This window comes from Notechis scutatus, chromosome Z (assembly GCF_049901735.1).
Source record: "Notechis scutatus isolate UNSWTSFEM ecotype Mainland chromosome Z, rNotScu1.2, whole genome shotgun sequence".
NCBI lineage: Eukaryota > Metazoa > Chordata > Lepidosauria > Squamata > Elapidae > Notechis > Notechis scutatus.
The window spans coordinates 11,766,153-11,783,163 of record NC_142025.1 but is presented as its reverse complement, the minus strand read 5'-3'; the positions used below and the strand labels follow the sequence as shown (position 1 = coordinate 11,783,163).

The 17,011-nt window shown below is 39.2% G+C and overlaps 1 protein-coding gene across 1 annotated transcript in view; it reads left to right on the top strand.

Moving 5' to 3' along the window:
• Positions 1–17,011, top strand: part of DIP2C (DIP2 acetate--CoA ligase C (putative)) — a 370,495-nt gene that overhangs the window by 277,427 nt on the left and 76,057 nt on the right. Inside the window, exons 9-12 of the mRNA XM_087947300.1 lie at positions 333–452; positions 1,395–1,592; positions 4,951–5,042; positions 13,393–13,503. Of these exons, the coding sequence (XP_087803426.1) occupies positions 333–452; positions 1,395–1,592; positions 4,951–5,042; positions 13,393–13,503 (521 nt within the window). The remainder of the gene's footprint in view (positions 1–332; positions 453–1,394; positions 1,593–4,950; positions 5,043–13,392; positions 13,504–17,011) is intronic.

Sequence of the window (17,011 nt, the reverse complement as noted above, 5' to 3'; positions counted from 1 at the left end):
GGCCTTGTTCTACGTTTATTTGAAGTAACATTTTTCTTGAAGAGTTAGGACTTCTCCTGGCCATTCTGCTTGAGAAGGGCATTCCTCCATCTGTTTATTTAATCACAGTGAAGTTTAACCAGAGGATTCTTCCCAACTTGTGACTGGTTATTTACCAGCTTGGACAGAGATTTTTCTAAGTATCTCTGCAGGGATATCAAGTTGCTTCCTGAATACTATTATTTAATCTGATTTTTAAAACTTGAAGTCAGATTAGTATGCTTTTGTTCTCTACCTAGAATTGGTAGACGTAATCGCCCCTTCAATGCTTTTGATGATTTATTTTCCTGCAGGAGTTCCAGTAAGCAGCAGAGTATCTGCTAAAATCCAGCAACTGGTTAATACTCTGAAACGACCCAAGCGTCCACCATTACGAGAGTTCTTTGTGGATGACTTTGAAGAATTACTAGAAGGTGACACAGTTTGACTTCCATGCATGTATTTTGGGAGGGGCTGATAAAATTACTCATTTCTTGTGCCAGAAAAAAAAATGCCCCAGTAAAATTTACTTGGATTCTGTATTTAATTCTGGAGCCCTAACGGTGCCATGATTAAAACAGAATAATGTAGGCAAACTCTGCCCATAGCCTGGACTTCAATCCTGAACTCAGGGCTTAATTTGATTCAGCTTTCCTTTCTTCCGGTAAAATGAAAAAGGTTGGGGGAATATGAAAATTATGCTTTTACATTATATTCAGAGAACCCTGTAGAGTGCTATGGGGCTGAATAATATGAATGACTAAATGATATTGCTGTTGCTATTAGATGATGTAGTTATAAACAGCTTCATTGCTACTCACTTCCTTTGTTTAGATTAGTTGGGAAAGAGCATTATTCATTATTATTTTTTGTAAACTACATTCTTCAACCATGTTGTTCATACATGGCTATCAACTTGAACATCTGGATATCTATGAAGGATTTTTGAGGGACAAATTGACCTCCAAATTGAAAAAGGCATGGTTATTGTAAATATTAAAATGGAAGAAGAAACATGATTGAGAAAGGGCTTTTCAACAATATGTTTTTAAAAATCCAATCATTATTTATTGCAACATCTCAAATAGGCCTGATAAACCCGTAAGATTATAAGTTTTCTTCAACATGGGTATCTCCAGATTTGTGGAGTTCAACGTACAATGTTCTTGACTGTGTTCACTGGTGAATTCTGGGATTTGATGTCCACACATGTCGACAGTATAAACATTGGGGGAGATTGTGCTGCAGAACCATTCCAAAATGAAATTCAGCATTTCTCTTCTTTTCACATCACCTTTCAAAAATAAATGATTAGTTCTCTTTTTCTTTAGTTTAGTACAGAATTAAATGAAGTAACACCCTCTCACATTTGTAAGTTCAACAACCAGATCCTAATCAACCAAAGCCAGAAGGAGCTCAGATGTTGGCGATGCGTGGGGAGCAGCTGGGTGTGGTTACGAATTGGCCTCCTTCACTTGAAGCAGCCCTGCAACGATGGGGAACAATTTCTCCCAAAGCTCCTTGTTTGACCACTATGGATACCAATGGAAAACCACTATATATTCTCACTTACGGTAAGCAATCATTTTTTCCCCTCTTTTGCGAAAAGAAACATTAGAATGCTGAAAATCATCTCCTGTTTTTAATTGTTAAATATTAGTAGTTTGAAAGGATTCAAATGTGAGTAGATAAATAGTATGAAAATAACAGCGCATTTTGTACATCTTGATGTACAGTCATGCTGGCCACATAACCATGGAAGTGTTTTTGGAAAATACAGACTCCCTCAGCTAAGAAATGGAGAGTAGCACTGCCCCCTAAAATTGGACACAACTGAACTGGGAAACTTTTATCTTTACCTTTAAATATGATCATTTCATAATTTCCCCAGCAAATTATAGGGGCTCAGCTTGACTGAACTGAATGAAACCCCTTGAAGAGTATATTTAACAGAGAAGGTTGTAACTAAATGGTTGAGTTCATGTTTGAAATGAATAGTGGTAGCTCAGTACTCGTCGTTAATTGGTTCCGGCAGATGCGATGACCACCAAAAATGATAAGTACCAACAATTCCCATTAGGAATAATGTAATGAATCACAAGACTGTTGACACCGACAAATTCTAGTTCGAGTACCAAGACAAAGTTTTAATGTGAAAATGTATAGAGTATCTAATTTGATGAGTTTCAGTTGAGTTCCAAGATACCACTGTGAATTTTTATGCTCAAGTGAGTCATCTCCCTTTGTAGTAATAACAGGAATAAAAATCAGGGGAGCCAATTGGTTTAGAGTTGATAGCTATCAGCAGAAATAATAATTTGATCAATACTGCCAATTCCATACCCTCTTGAAGGTGACATCTTCTTGTGCATGTAGCATTAACAGCATTTATTTATCAGATATTTTTTTTGCCCTAGAAAAGGTCAAATTTCAGATTTCCTTGATTTTTTGAAGAAGAGAAATATTGCATGTGCATATTCCTTACATAATGTTTTCTGTTTATATATTTCAATTCAGAAATAATTTAAGGGGGACATTTTGCACCAGTCCTAAAATAATTCCCTTTCTCCCTCTGCGTAGTATATGTTTCATCATTCTCAGTCTGAGATGTACACCTACACATTCTGGTTGTGTAGCAGCCCATGAATTCAGGGGCCTGTGTCAGGAGGGTGTGATGCAAAGTGATTCAGATTAAAACAACACACCCACCTTTCAATGCTGTTTGATATTAGTGGGGCATACTTGCATACAATGCTGCCTTATAATATCTATTTCTGTACATTGTTAAGGGTGTGAGAACACTTAGTTATTGCAGTGTCTACACTGTGGGGAATATATTGTGATGCTGAAAGAAATGTACAATTATTTGCAGCTGGTTTTTGTCAAAATTCTGAACTGATACGCATAAATTTGGATACGCATAAATTTGGTAAGACTATTCTGGCTTGCTGTGGCTAAGTTAGTAGTGTGTGGTGCTGAAAATCCTATTGTTCATGATATAATCCTAATTTTGTGGTTGTTTTTCTGTCGGCATACCTCTCTGCCACAAGGTGACAGCTTTCACACCCAACATATTCATGACAAGAAAATTGCCAAGTTTTATAGAAGTATTTGTACCCATGTTTTTCAATGTCCCCTTTCCCTGCTCATACTTATTAATTAAACAGATTTATTCAGGGATGTATCCAATGGATTTTAGTGGCATCTTCTGCATAGGGTAGTAAAACTATGCCCACTTCAGAAATGGTTTGGAAGAAATGCTTTTGCCCTCACCAAAACATGGAAAAAAGTCAGGTTGCTCAAACTAATAGCAGAGAAATGCTTATACACGCACGAGATACAAATCACTTCTTCTGAATCATGTTCAATGTGTCTTTAGCCATAATAAATACAAATAAGGAAGGAGCCTTCAAACAATATTTTTCCCTTTATTCTTCACTTCAGAGATAGTAAATCAAAAAGTAAAGCTTTCATTTTCAGTAAGCTACAAACAGGCAATTGTTGCTTGTTTCAGATAAAAATACGTATGAATTTGGTATGGAAATGAAGGAAAATTTCAATAAAATGCTTTGTCTATGCAAGCAACATTCAGTTACAAATATCAGCAAGATCACATTGCACATAAAGAAAGGGTATATAGTTGGCTGAACAAATGGGAGATAGATAAATTTGTGATTTTTGGCATGGTTCACAAGCATACTTGACTAGTTAATCAAAGTACAGGTAGTCCTCAACTTAGGACCACAATATATCCTGGAATTGATGTATAGGTCATGATGGTTGTAACTCAAGGTACTTGAATGACCAATCTGATTTTATGTCCTTTTTTGTGGCAGACATAAAGCAAGCATAGTGATTATAGAGCAAATATGGAGATCTTATACAATTGCTGAAATCTCATGAAGTTTAACATCTCTGCCCTATGCATTCTTTTCCTGAAGTCTTATGAAAATTCAGGCACTTAAAAAATGTTTAATTCTGCTAATCAATTGACATCTTTTGTGATCACAGATACCACAAAGCCATTGCTCACCTTATGCTGAGCCATCGTTCTGCCATAAAATATGTTTTGTGTAAAGCTGCTTGTTTGTCTTTTGATATACTTTCCTTGAATGTATTTCTGTATATGCTTATATCACTATTCTGTATTTTAATTAAATCGGTGGGATTCAAAATGGATTGCTTTCTTGTTTGTTTCCAAATTCCTTGCTTGCAAGTGCTTGATTTTTATTTTATATTTTTTGTCATGTGCTCTGTCATTAATTACTACAAATAAAAAGATTCATCTAGATTGCAATTACGAAGAAATGCAGTAATAGCTTTTTTTTTCATTTGCCTATCTGAACCTTCATAATTGGCTTAAAGATTCTGATCAGAGCTGCAAGTGACTAATAGCCAAACATTGCCAGCACTCAAAATGATCTGAGCACAATTGGTGAAAAACATTTTTCTCTGTGTTAAATCACACGGATATACAGCTTGTAGTATAGTTTGTTCAGAAAAAGTTGACATTGATTGTTCTCTATATAAGTGGCCATGAAACTGTCAGGATGAACATTTCAAAGAACAAAAATCAACTTTCCCAGGCATATTGAAACAGATCTGACTTATTTGTGCAACTACTAGTTGTATACTGTAATACCAAGGGAAACCCCTCCTGAACACTTGTTAAAAGATAGAAGTATGGTCGTAGTATAGTTCATCAATTTTTACTGTTTGAGCAGAGTATTGTTCTTTGCTTAGAGTTTTATTTAACAAGGTAGACTTGTGCAAGTTTGGGGAAAGATTTGGACAAGATCCAAGAAGGCAGATTATCTTTTGGATCTGTTTTTATGTTCATTTGAAGCTCCAATAAATAGCATTTTGTATTTTGAACCATTCTAAAACTTAAATATTCCATGCCATATTTATACTACTTTTCTTTTTGATTAGGTAAACTTTGGACCCGTAGTATGAAAGTTGCTTATAACATACTGCATAAATTGGGCACAAAGCAGGAACCGATGGTGCGACCAGGGGACAGGGTAAGTAACTCTGGTATCAGTGCCTGGCTTTGTACTTTCTTGCATAGATTCTTAAAATCCCCAAAGTTGAGATGGTCTAGTGTTTGAATAGGTTATTCATTCATCATGGCTTATATTGTTGTGTTTCCCTTCTATAAACCAGGGTGCACAACATCTATCCAAGAGTCATACTACATCTTTTGATTGATATAATGGCTGTATTCCTCCAAAAGGGGAGGAAAGGCAACACTAAGTTTACCTTGATGTACTGTAATTAAATGAACTAAATACTGTGAATATGATTCTTTCTCCATATGTCCAATAATTTTTCAGTTCTCACATTGTATTACAATTTCACAACAACCTTCAAAGAGGCTGTAGGAACTTTCAATAATCTGATGGAGACTTGAGACAACAGTGTGTATACCTGAATTTCAAACAATTTCATCCTAATTTTTTTTTTCAGATTAAAAAATAGTTATTGGGTTGAAAACAGTTTATTTATAATAGCCTATTTATGGTTAAAATTGTATGACTCTCTTTCAAAACAGAGGCTGTACTTGTCACAATGGCTTGCTTATACAAAGAGCATTAAAGCATGCTTGTCATGGAGATGAATTCAGTTTTGGAAATGAGACTGTATGCCTGTGTATTCTGGGAAATTCTAGAAACAAAAGAGTTTTTGTGAAAAGGTCAGGCTTGAACAAGGGAATACTGCTAGCTAATTAATAAGATGTTCAGTGTAATCAGTTAAAAATATTCCCACTTAAAAGCAGTAACTGTTGGCATTAGAACATAATTGCTTCAAGTAGGGGAGGCTACCATGAACTGGTATTGAGATGTGTATGAGTATGGGGCAATTTTCTTGTGTGGTTTCATCCTAAGAAGAGGGATACACCTTTATTCCTAAGATACTAGAATTTTGAACAATTGCATGTCCAGTGAAATATATTGTGGTTTATCACCTCTAAGTGTTTTTAAAGACCAACTCCATCTATGTACTTCTTTCAAGAGATATGACTCGTTTACGTATTTCCCTCCAGATATGTCTCCCATCTACGTATTTCCCTCAAGAGATATGCCTCCATCTCTATCCTTTCTTGAGATATGCTATCATGTTGTATTATAGAACCCTGTTCCTTCTTCTATCTTTTCACAAGCACTTAACTGTCTCTCTGAACTCCACTGGATTGAAGAAGAATTTTCAACATTCTTCCAATTTCATTGCCAAACATATCTTTATCCTTTCAGCCATCCTCTTTCTCCCAATCTCTGTTGCGGTTTTCTTTTTTCGCACTTCATTTCTGGTATTTTATTTGGGTTTGTTCGGATCCCTTTCTTGTTCATCCAAATCACTGTGATGGCAACACTTCATGAATTCCTTTCTACTTTTTATTTACATACCTAGTGGTTTCTTTCCCCCATGAAGCTGCTACTTCCTCTCATCAACATTAAAGTTGAATCCTCAGTCAGAAAGTCAAGTATTTACCACAAAGTGGGGAGGCTGGAGCCTTGATCTGTCAAGAAATACAGAACAGAAATAATGCTTCTCTGTTCTGACAACCACACTCTGTTTTTGTGCTACTGGGAGTTGTGCGTTTTCCCCCCTCAGTGTTCTAGGAGTTGCCCTGTTCACATTATGTACAATTCCCTATGTTCAAATATGTCCTCCTGGAATTTGTCAAGTCTGGTGCTCAGTTTTCAAGTAGTCTCAGCTCCTTCTTCAGTTGAATTTGCATAAGAATTCTCATTATTACTCAGCATTGAAAAATTCTATTATGAAAATGATAGCTTCTGTTGAAGAAGATGCTTCATTTTTATTGCCTCTCTTTTCTGAAAAATGGAAAGGAGCTACAATCTGAACAAAGTGAGAAGAAATAAAGCATAAAACTGAAGAGGCTTTTTAAAAAACTCAAAATAATCTACTTTCCACTTGTTTAACAGAAGCTGGGTCTGTCGTTAATACCAGAGAATGTTAATGAAACTCCACATAAACAAATTTAAACTTTTAAACTGTACTTCGGGGAGTGCTTCCCTAAATGGTGGCAAGTGAATCTCCCAAATGAATGAAAAGAAATAGCTTACATTAAATTAGTGGATTTTTGTATATATTCTCTGGTTTTAACCTCTTCCTAATTGCCTCTTGATCTTCTCTGCCTTCCCTTCACTAATAAGATTTTCCCCATCCCCTTTCTTGTCTTAAACTGTTCAATTTCAGAGGCTCCTTATGTCAATTCAGGCCCTACAGAAATGATTTCTTTCTTTCTTTTCATAAGTGATGGTGAAAAATTAAACTAAAAAGACTATGGGCAGATGTTGAATTTAAATCATTGTCTGCTTTGGCATTTGGCCAAAATGTCTACAGAATCTTCCTTCTTGATTTATGACAGTTCTTAAGACTCTAAATCATATCCACAATGGGCAGCACATAGAATAAATAAATCAAGGAAAGTTATGAAATTGATGTTACAGCTAGACATTTTCTTTCTCTGTGCCTTGTGTGCTCTCAGATTGTGGTGTATGTTGGTATTTATTCATTTTACATTTACTTAAAACTTGGAACACTCAGAATTGTTAGGTTAGCCTCTAGAGTATTATGAGGAAATTATAGCATGTATATCGCACACCAAGGCATAGAGAGAGATTTAAATTTTTCTATGTTCATGAATCCTAGTATAGAATTTTGCTCCTTTCTTTGACTATGTATGAAATTGTTTAAACAACTTTTCCATTTATGGACAAGAATATTACACTAACCTGATCAGTGTACTCATCTTTTCACATTCTAAAGACTCCTCAAAAGTTGCCACAGTAGTGAAATAAAGTAACAGATGAAGATCCATGCTTTGTATGAACCTTTACATGGGTAGGGAGTAGCAAGGAGGCAGTGGGTGAAAGCAACCTCAGAATTAGAATGACAATTTAATGAGTAGCATTTAGCCATGACCTCAAAAGAAAGATCTTGCAGCTGAGTTCTCCAGAAAATTGATTGCAGAAAATAGCTCTATCAGGTTCATCGTTATTTGAGACTGATTATTCCAAAGATGGCCATCTCTGTATGTAAGCGTGATTGTGTAAGGTTTTATCCTCTTTCGCTTTTAAGCTTTCTTATTGTCATGTGAAATGAAATTGAATGTCCAAAGAGGAGGAAGAAATGCTGTTTGAAAGTGATCAACAGGAACCAGAGGAATAAGATATAATGTTTCTTTCTCATCTTTTAATGGCGAAAAGGGAATAAAAGAGATTTGCAACCAGGAAAACACAGCCCTTCTCCAGCATGCCGATTGGAGAATCCACACACGGGTTGACACATGCCTTTCTGCCTAGAGACTGAGTCCTTAATCTTTGCCATGCCTCTCCATCCCTGGTCAGGACCCAGTTACGACTTAGTCTTGGCCCGTAGAGACTCGGTAAAGATTTGGCTTAGGAGTTTGGACAGAAAAACATTGCAAGCATCCACATCAGGTTTGAAAGGGACCCAGGCGATAGGCTTCCCAGCAAGGTGCTCTCAGCCCGCTATCACCAAAATTGATTAATTGCAAAGCCGGATCCATGGCTTTTATTATGATCTACCCACTGCCATCACCTTATTTTGCCTTATTTTGGATCAATAATCGTGGGGCATTGGAGTTTGGGCTGTCTCCACCCACTGCAATATCTCCCAAGTGCTTCACAGCCACCGCCAATAACAGCGCTCAGAACGCGCGAAACGGCTCGCCTAGGTAACTCAGGCGACGACGCCTGCACCACATCACTTTACAGTTGATTGAGGGATTCGGCTTAACCAGCCAGCCTAAACTCATCTGAGTGCATTTTAGCGTGATCCTCTGCCGTGACTCTGTGAGTGTGTGAGTGAGTGAGTGTACAGTCTACCCTAGTTTTCTGTTTCTGGCTTCACCAGTTGCAGATGAGAGTCCCACCTGAGGAGATTCGGATGCACCAGGATATTAACAAGCTGGTGGCAGCCACTGAATTCATGGCTGATTCATCCCTGCATGCAGCCCATTTTTCCTCCAGGGCTGTCACCTCCAATGTGACCTCTCGACACTTGCTATGGCTATGCCAATGGCACGCGGATGCTAGAACAAAATGGAGGGTCGCCTCCTCTCTTTATAAGGGAACCTTGTTCTTCAGGGGAGGCTTTGAACCCCTTCCTTGTGGAGAACAAGGAGAAACGCAAGGTCTTGTCATCCCTGACCAGGCGAGCAGAAAGGTGGACTTCCCCATATGTCCGCAGGCAGTCCCTTTGCCTGGTGGGCTCTGGCCCTGACTTCATCCACTTCCAAAGCTCCTAGATCTGACCACCAAACAGACAGATCAGGGTTTAGAGACAGGCCTAGACAACAATTCTAGACCAAGCATTCCTGTCATGGCTCAGGAGGCCATCCCTTTTACTGTTCCAAGTGATTGCTAGGACCCTTCTCCCATTGGCCGGCATCTGGCTCTATTTGTGAATCAATGGGAGAACATCATCACCGATTCTTGGCTCCTGAGTACAGTAAGATTTTCCTCCACACTTCCGAGACATTTCACCCTCCAAAAACCTCATCAAGAGAGGCCTTGCACCTGCACCGGGACCTCTTCAGGGACCTGTCTCAGAGATTCGGCCATCCTGTGCTGGACTTGTTCGCCATCCTGGCAAACTCGCAACTGCCCAGATTTTTCTCCAGATTTCCAACACTGGGAGCAGAAGAGATCAACACCCTTCGCAGTCCATGGCCCAAGGGCTATTATATGCCTTCCTTTCTCTTCCCCTCATTCTGGGGGTGATCCAGAAGGTTCTACTAGAAAGAGCAGAAATCCTGCTACTCGCTCCCCATTGGCCCAGACGGCCATGGTACACAGACCTGGTGAGCCTATCAGTATCCCATCCTTGGAGATTCCTCAGGAAAGGATCTCCCTCAGCCAGGGAGTCTTGGAACATCCAGATGTCAGTGGCTCCATTTGACCATCTGTCACTTGAGAGGAGTCTCCTGAGAAATGACAACTTCTCAAGGAAGGTGATATAGACAACCCAGGCTTCCAGGAGACCTTCCACTAACAGAATTTATGACTACCTGGAAGGCATTTTGCAGATGGTATGCTAGGAAGGGCATAGACCCCACTGCGACATCTATTCTACAGATCCTGGACTTCTTACAGGAGGTAGGTACTGGACAAGGGGTTATCCCCTAGTACTATTCACAGACAAGTTACTGCTTTGTCCATGGTGCTAACTTACGGAGACTTGGACTCCTTTATCCACCATCCGGTGATGCATACTTTCATCAGAGGTGCGGATAATTTAAAACCACCTGTAGTATACAGGTATCCCACCTGGGATCTGTCTAAAGTTCTACAGGCCCTCACCTCGGCACCTTTTGAGCCACTTTGGACTACTAGTCTGTGTTATCTGACATTCAAGGTGGCCATCACTTCGGCCAGGCAAATATCAGAACTGGCAGCTCTCTCTGTCAGAGAGGATCTTTGCATTTTTCATACAAAGAGGGTGGTTATATGGCTGGATCCCTCCTTCATCCCCAAAGTAAACTCCTGGTTCTATAAGGCCCAGGAAATAATGCTACCAGACTTCTGCCCTGTTTCATCCCCTGCTCAGGAACACAGGTGGCACACTTTGGACTTAAGGAGGGCGCTCCAGATATACATCAAAAGAACACCATCTCATTGTAGAACAGAGGCCCTGTTCGTGTCATTTCAACCATCTTCTACGGGTACCAAGGCCACTTAATCGACCATAGGCCATTGGATAAGGATGTGCATAGCCAAGGTTTATGAGACTCAGGCTCTCCCAGTACCCAGACGAGTAACCGCCCATTCTACAAGAAGTGCAGCTACTACAGCTGTGTGAGCAACACAGGCTGCTATTGTGGACATCTGTAGGGCAGCGACATGGTCCTCTCCGTCTCCTTTCATAAAGCACTACAAATTGGACACCTTTGCTTTGGCTGAAGTGGCCTTTGGCGTGCATAGCCAAGGTTTATGAGGCTCGGGCTCTCCCTGTACCCAGACGAGTAACCGCCCATTCTACAAGAAGTGCAGCTACTACAGCTGCGTGGGCAACGCAGGCTGCTATTGTGGACATCTGTAGGGCAGCGACGTGGTCCTCTCCGTCTCCTTTCATAAGGCGCTACAAATTGGACACCTTCGCTTTGCCTGAAGTAGCCTTTGGCGTGCATAGCCAAGGTTTATGAAGCTCCGGCTCTCCCAGTACCCAGACGAGTAACCGCCCATTCTGCAAGAAGTGCAGCTACTACAGCTGCGTGGGCAACGCAGGCTGCTATTGTGGACATCTATAGGGCAGCGACATGGTCCTCTCCATTTCCTTTCATAAAGCACTACAAATTGGACACCTTCGCTTTGCCTGAAGTGGCCTTTGGAGTGCATAGCCAAGGTTTATGAAGCTCCGGCTCTCCCAGTACCCAGACGAGTAACCGCCCATTCTGCAAGAAGTGCAACTACTACAGCTGTGTGGGCAACGCAGGCTGCTATTGTGGACATCTGTAGGGCAGCGACGTGGTCCTCTCCGTCTCCTTTCATAAATTGGACACCTTCGCTTTGCCTGAAGTGGCCTTTGGCGTGCATAGCCAAGGTTTATGAAGCTCCGGCTCTCCCAGTACCCAGACGAGTAACCGCCCATTCTGCAAGAAGTGCAGCTACTACAGCTGCGTGGGCAACGCAGGCTGCTATTGTGGACATGTGTCAGGCAGCGACATGGTCCTCTCCATCTCCTTTCATAAGGCGCTACAAATTGGATACCTTCGCTTTCGCTGAAGTAGCTTTTGGCGTGCATAGCCAAGGTTTATGAAGCTCCGGCTCTCCCAGTACCCAGATAAGTAACCGCCCATTCTACAAGAAGTGCAACTACTACAGCTGTGTGGGCAACGCAGGCTGCTATTGTGGACATCTGTAGGGCAGCGACGTGGTCCTCTCCGTCTCCTTTCATAAATTGGACACCTTCGCTTTGCCTGAAGTGGCCTTTGGCGTGCATAGCCAAGGTTTATGAAGCTCAGGCTCTCCCAGTACCCAGATAAGTAACTCCCCATTCTACAAGAAGTGAATAAAAACTGTATTCAGTCAAGGGAAGCAGGACAAGAGTAAAGAGCCATAGGACCTTTGTTTCTTTTTTCTCCCAATTTTACTATGGTCTTTCAGGATCAGCCGCATCCCAACATATTTATTATCAATACTTATAGCCCTAATTATCCTTCAGCATTAAAAGACTCCTGGATAGCAATGGAGCATTATTTCCCTTTGCTCTATCTAACAGGTATTGCAAGACAACAGGTTAATTGCATTCTCTGTTCCACAAATACAGAGAGATATTCCTGCAGGCCAAAAGTTGGCCTACCGTGCAACAGAGTTTTGTGTTAAGGCTCCCAATTTCTGCATCAGTGATTGGACCAAAGCTAGGCTATGAAATATTTTGTTTGTAAACATTTCTAGAAGCCTATTTTAAACATTGTCATTTCATATAAGGTCAACTTGAACTTTTGCACCAAATACCAATGAAGCTTTGTTGATGCCTTTCTTAATAAACAAACTATTATTTGAAGTTATGAATTACTAGCCTCAATTGTTCATAAAGTGGTGTATAAAATTACAAATATGTATAATTCTGGATTTTGTTTTGTGTACTTGTTTTGTGAACTTATTTATCACATTGGTATATCACATATTACCAAAAAGCCACCCTGCATCAATAAACAAGTATCCAATCAATAAGAAGGAATTAATGATAAGTATAGAGATGAAAGTAACAAATAACTTCAATACCAAAACGTTAAATACTGGGTACAGATACAGATTAACAGAGTTGGAAGGGACCTTGTAGGTCATAAATCCAATTTTAAAAAAAGTCCATGGTGTCATGAAAATTCAAGGGATAGAATGAAATATAACCATGCTATTTTGGAAGGCCAAAAGGTAAAAATACGTTTTTTTAAAAAAAAAATACTTAAACTGAATTTAGTTTGCTGGGGGAATCCAACAAGGGAAGGAATTAGGCACTAAGGGCCATCACTAAGAATGCTCTGTTGCTGGTAACTACCGGGCAGACTTCCTTCCAGGATGAACACCCAGAAGTTCTTTAGTCAAAGATCATAGCCACCTTAGCACAAATGATAGAAGCCCTAGCTATTCTTGAGTACAGACTACAGAGTGATATCAGTTGCTTGATATCAGATTCCAAGAACCAAGAAAGACACATGAGTTACTTCTGTGTCTAGTCCTGCATTGCTATTCACCTGTAGTTGGTTGCTTTAGTTGGTAAGATGTCTATTTGCAGTGCTATAGATGCATTCTGAGAAATGTATTTACATCTACAGGTATTATTAATTGTTTACTTTTCTCCCCCCCACTTTTTTTTTTACAGGTAGCCCTTGTTTTTCCCAACAATGATCCCGCAGCTTTTATGGTAGCATTTTATGGCTGCCTTCTTGCAGAAGTTGTTCCTGTTCCTATTGAAGTGCCACTTACCAGAAAGGTAAGAGAAATAAGTTTCCAGATATCTTAGCAGGAATTAATGTCAGATCTCAGGACATAATCTTTGAGCATTTCAGAAGGAAGTGAAAAATGACATGGCACTGTTGCTTTAATGTATTTATCAAAGTATAACATATTTATTACATGTTGTCAGATTATGTATACCATCTGTGTATACATGTTCTGATGACTTTGCCTTAACTTGAATGGGAAGCTAAAATGGGCTTACTTTTTAAATATTATTTTAGAACAGGTTATAAATTATAGGTGTAGCTGAATGCTAAATAGAATTTGACCAGCATTGAAAAGAATCAGGTTTTTTTAGGCTTCTGTCCCCCAGTTCCCTAAGGAATTATTTTTGCATGCAAAAATAAAAAGGTCAGTTGCATGTGGAACCATGAAAGCCATGAGAAAGCTTTGAGCTATATTCTTCAATGAGTTGAAGCTTAACCTTAAGCAAAACTTGGGATCACCCACATTGAAGAATAGTGCAGAGAAGGTGAGGGAGCTCACCGCCAATTATACCATTATTTTTGATGGACAGGATTGTCCAAGGTGCCATGTTTTACAAGGGTTCTCCTTTTCTACTGTGGCATGGCCCTGAAAGGGCACCATGAATAATAACTGCTTAGAATAGCTCTAAGATGATTATCTAGAAAGGTCTAAATTTATTTGCATTTAGGTGAATAAAATTCAAGCAGTGCCGATACTACAAAAACTAAGCTCCCTGAACTTGGCAGGAATTATCTTGCTCTTATAACTCTGGGCTATTTCCTATATAGGCAATTTATTCTTTAAAAATTAGAGATGATTGGGAACTAGAGCATTAAACTTTGCTTTATATGACTAGGATCTTTATAGAGCTAGTCAAGTGGAATTAAGAGTGGTGACAAGCCTGTTTCCTCAATTTGTAAGCTGATGGATGTTCTTTTCGGAGCAGACTTTGAGCCAGCTGCATAATTAATACATTTTTGGGTGATAGAGATGTCCATTATGAATTTCTGAGGTGGTCCAAAAGACATCTATGGCTTTAGAGACTATCAGCATTGTTTGGGTTCAGTTAAAAAAACAAGAATGCTTCTGGTATGATTTTCAAAGAATTCCAGGCAGCCTAATGATCAAAATAATGATAAACACATTTTTGAAAATAGGAAATATTAAGAACAGTTGAAATAAGTAAATGATTGAAAACTGTTGGCAGTTGCATTGCTAAAAATAGTTTCTGACCATATTTTGGGTGCATATTAATTAAGTTGAAGGTCTTTCTTTATAATTTAAACTACAATGAAATGTCATATATTGATTTGGGAATTTAATAGCCCAACAAGAAGAGAAAAATCCCTTATTTCTTTTCTTAGGAAGTTCAAGTTTTCTGTGCATTGGCATGTTGGCTAGGAATAACCTGCGTATATCTGGTCCTATAAGGAGATAGAGTAAAATGCAAAAGCTTAAGATGTGATCAGTGAATCATGCTTTTAGCAAATAATTTATTGGGGCAGGCTTAAATATATGTTTTAGATAGCCCCGTCCAAAAAATCTAGTTGATGATATAGGCAGGGTTGTGGACCAAGGGCCATTAATGCAACAAGTCACGCCCTCTTGCTGCTTTGATTAGTAATCTTCTGGCATTTGGAGCCATGTGCATGTCACAAACATACAGAAAAGTGGTTGGACTTCCAATCCTGGAAATCTACTTATGTCTCTCAGACCTCACTTGCCTCCCCTTGCAAACCTACCACTGGCTACATGTCGTTCATGCCATTCCCTTTGCATTCCCTAATCTATCTGAGATTAAAGCATTTCAATTCAGCAAAAGTAACAGGGCAGTTTGCAGAACTGGGAATGGTTTTCAAGTGGGAATAGAAACAACTCCCTTCCTCCCTTTAAACATATGGCATGTCCCACCTAGTAAAGTCACAACAGAATATCAGGTGCTTTACGTCTAGCAGTTTGAAAGCATGCAAACAGATTAATAGGTACCACTTCGGTGGGAAGATAACAGTGTTCCATGTGCCTTTGGTGTACAGCCATGCTGGCCACATGACTAAAGAACATGTCTTCAGACATAACTGGATAGGAAAACTTTGTTATATTTGCCCTTGCTTTATACATAGCAGTTTAGCAAGAATCATTTTCTAACACACTGCTTGCCAAAGCTGGTTAAATTACCCAAAATTGGATAAAAGTGGCTTTTCTTTGGGAAATGGGTTTGTGTATCATCATAAAATCACATTAGGGACATTTAAATAAGGATTTTTTGGTAAGCAGTTTTGGATAGTGGAGGAAAGTATTTGGGAAGCACTGATATAACAGCTTCAGAGAAATGACACCTATCATTTCTCCCTTTCCTTCCCTTCTCCTTGCACAAAAATTCTGTAAGGCCTTTCTGCATTGGACAACTAGCTGCTAAGTTTTTCATCACACTTTTATTTTACGTATAGTTGAAAAGATACCACAATAAACTAGTGACCCTTTCAAAAGCATGCTAAAAGCATTTTGTAATTTGCTCTAGCTAAAATTCTTGCCAAGATTAATTTTTGTAAAAAAACAAAAAAAACATTTGTGTAAACAAGCATCATGTTTATGCAGAATTTACTGAAAAGGAACTTGAGGCAATTGTGTCTTTTAAAAAAGAGAAATGGCAGCAAGGGCCCAAGACTCTGATTAATTAAAACACTTGTAACTGGGTTTTATATATAGCAGGTGCTGGAGGACAACCAATGATATAGGCAGGGTTGTATTATACATTTGGTTACCCTTACCTATGCGGCTCGAATTTTACGAGATTGCTTGAAAGTTCTGCCATTTAATTTTTGAGCCCTTAATTCTTCTCTTGTCCCTCAGTTGTTCAAACTCCCCATAATCTTCTTGCATGCCTCAAAAATATATGAGTAAAAATCATCCGTCAAATAAAACTATAGTGGGAAAGAGTTGAATGAATGGTGTGGAATAATTTCATGTGGTTTTGATTAATGTGATTCCTAAAATAAGGATGAAGAACCCAAGAACACTTGCCTGGAGAAATTCTCAACGTGTACTTTCTCCATCTGCAGAGAACTTCAGAACTGAATACAGATTTTATGGGAGAATCCAGCCCTTTCTAACTCACTGGTTATTCTGCCCACAAGACTTTCAACGCATAGTGGTTTTCTTATATCAGCTACTGGGAAAGCAGGCAATGTTCAGTATGCTATTTTAAAAACTCTTCTTTTGTATTGCTGTGTAACATGCCTGAAATAAGTGACACTCGAAGTCTTTCTTTAGAATAGGCATGTTAAAGGAATTCAAACATTATCTTCCTGTAGAGGCACCGTGGCTTACTGACTTAGGTCTGTGGTCCGAGTCCTAACGCCACATGATGGAGTGAGTTCCCATCACTTGCCTCAGCTCCTGCCAACTAGCAGTTCAAAAATATGTAAATGGAAGCTTATAAATCAGGTATTTCAGTGAGAAGGTAAAAACATTCCACGTTTTGACGTATGCTTTGCAATGCAGCATGATGTCATGCT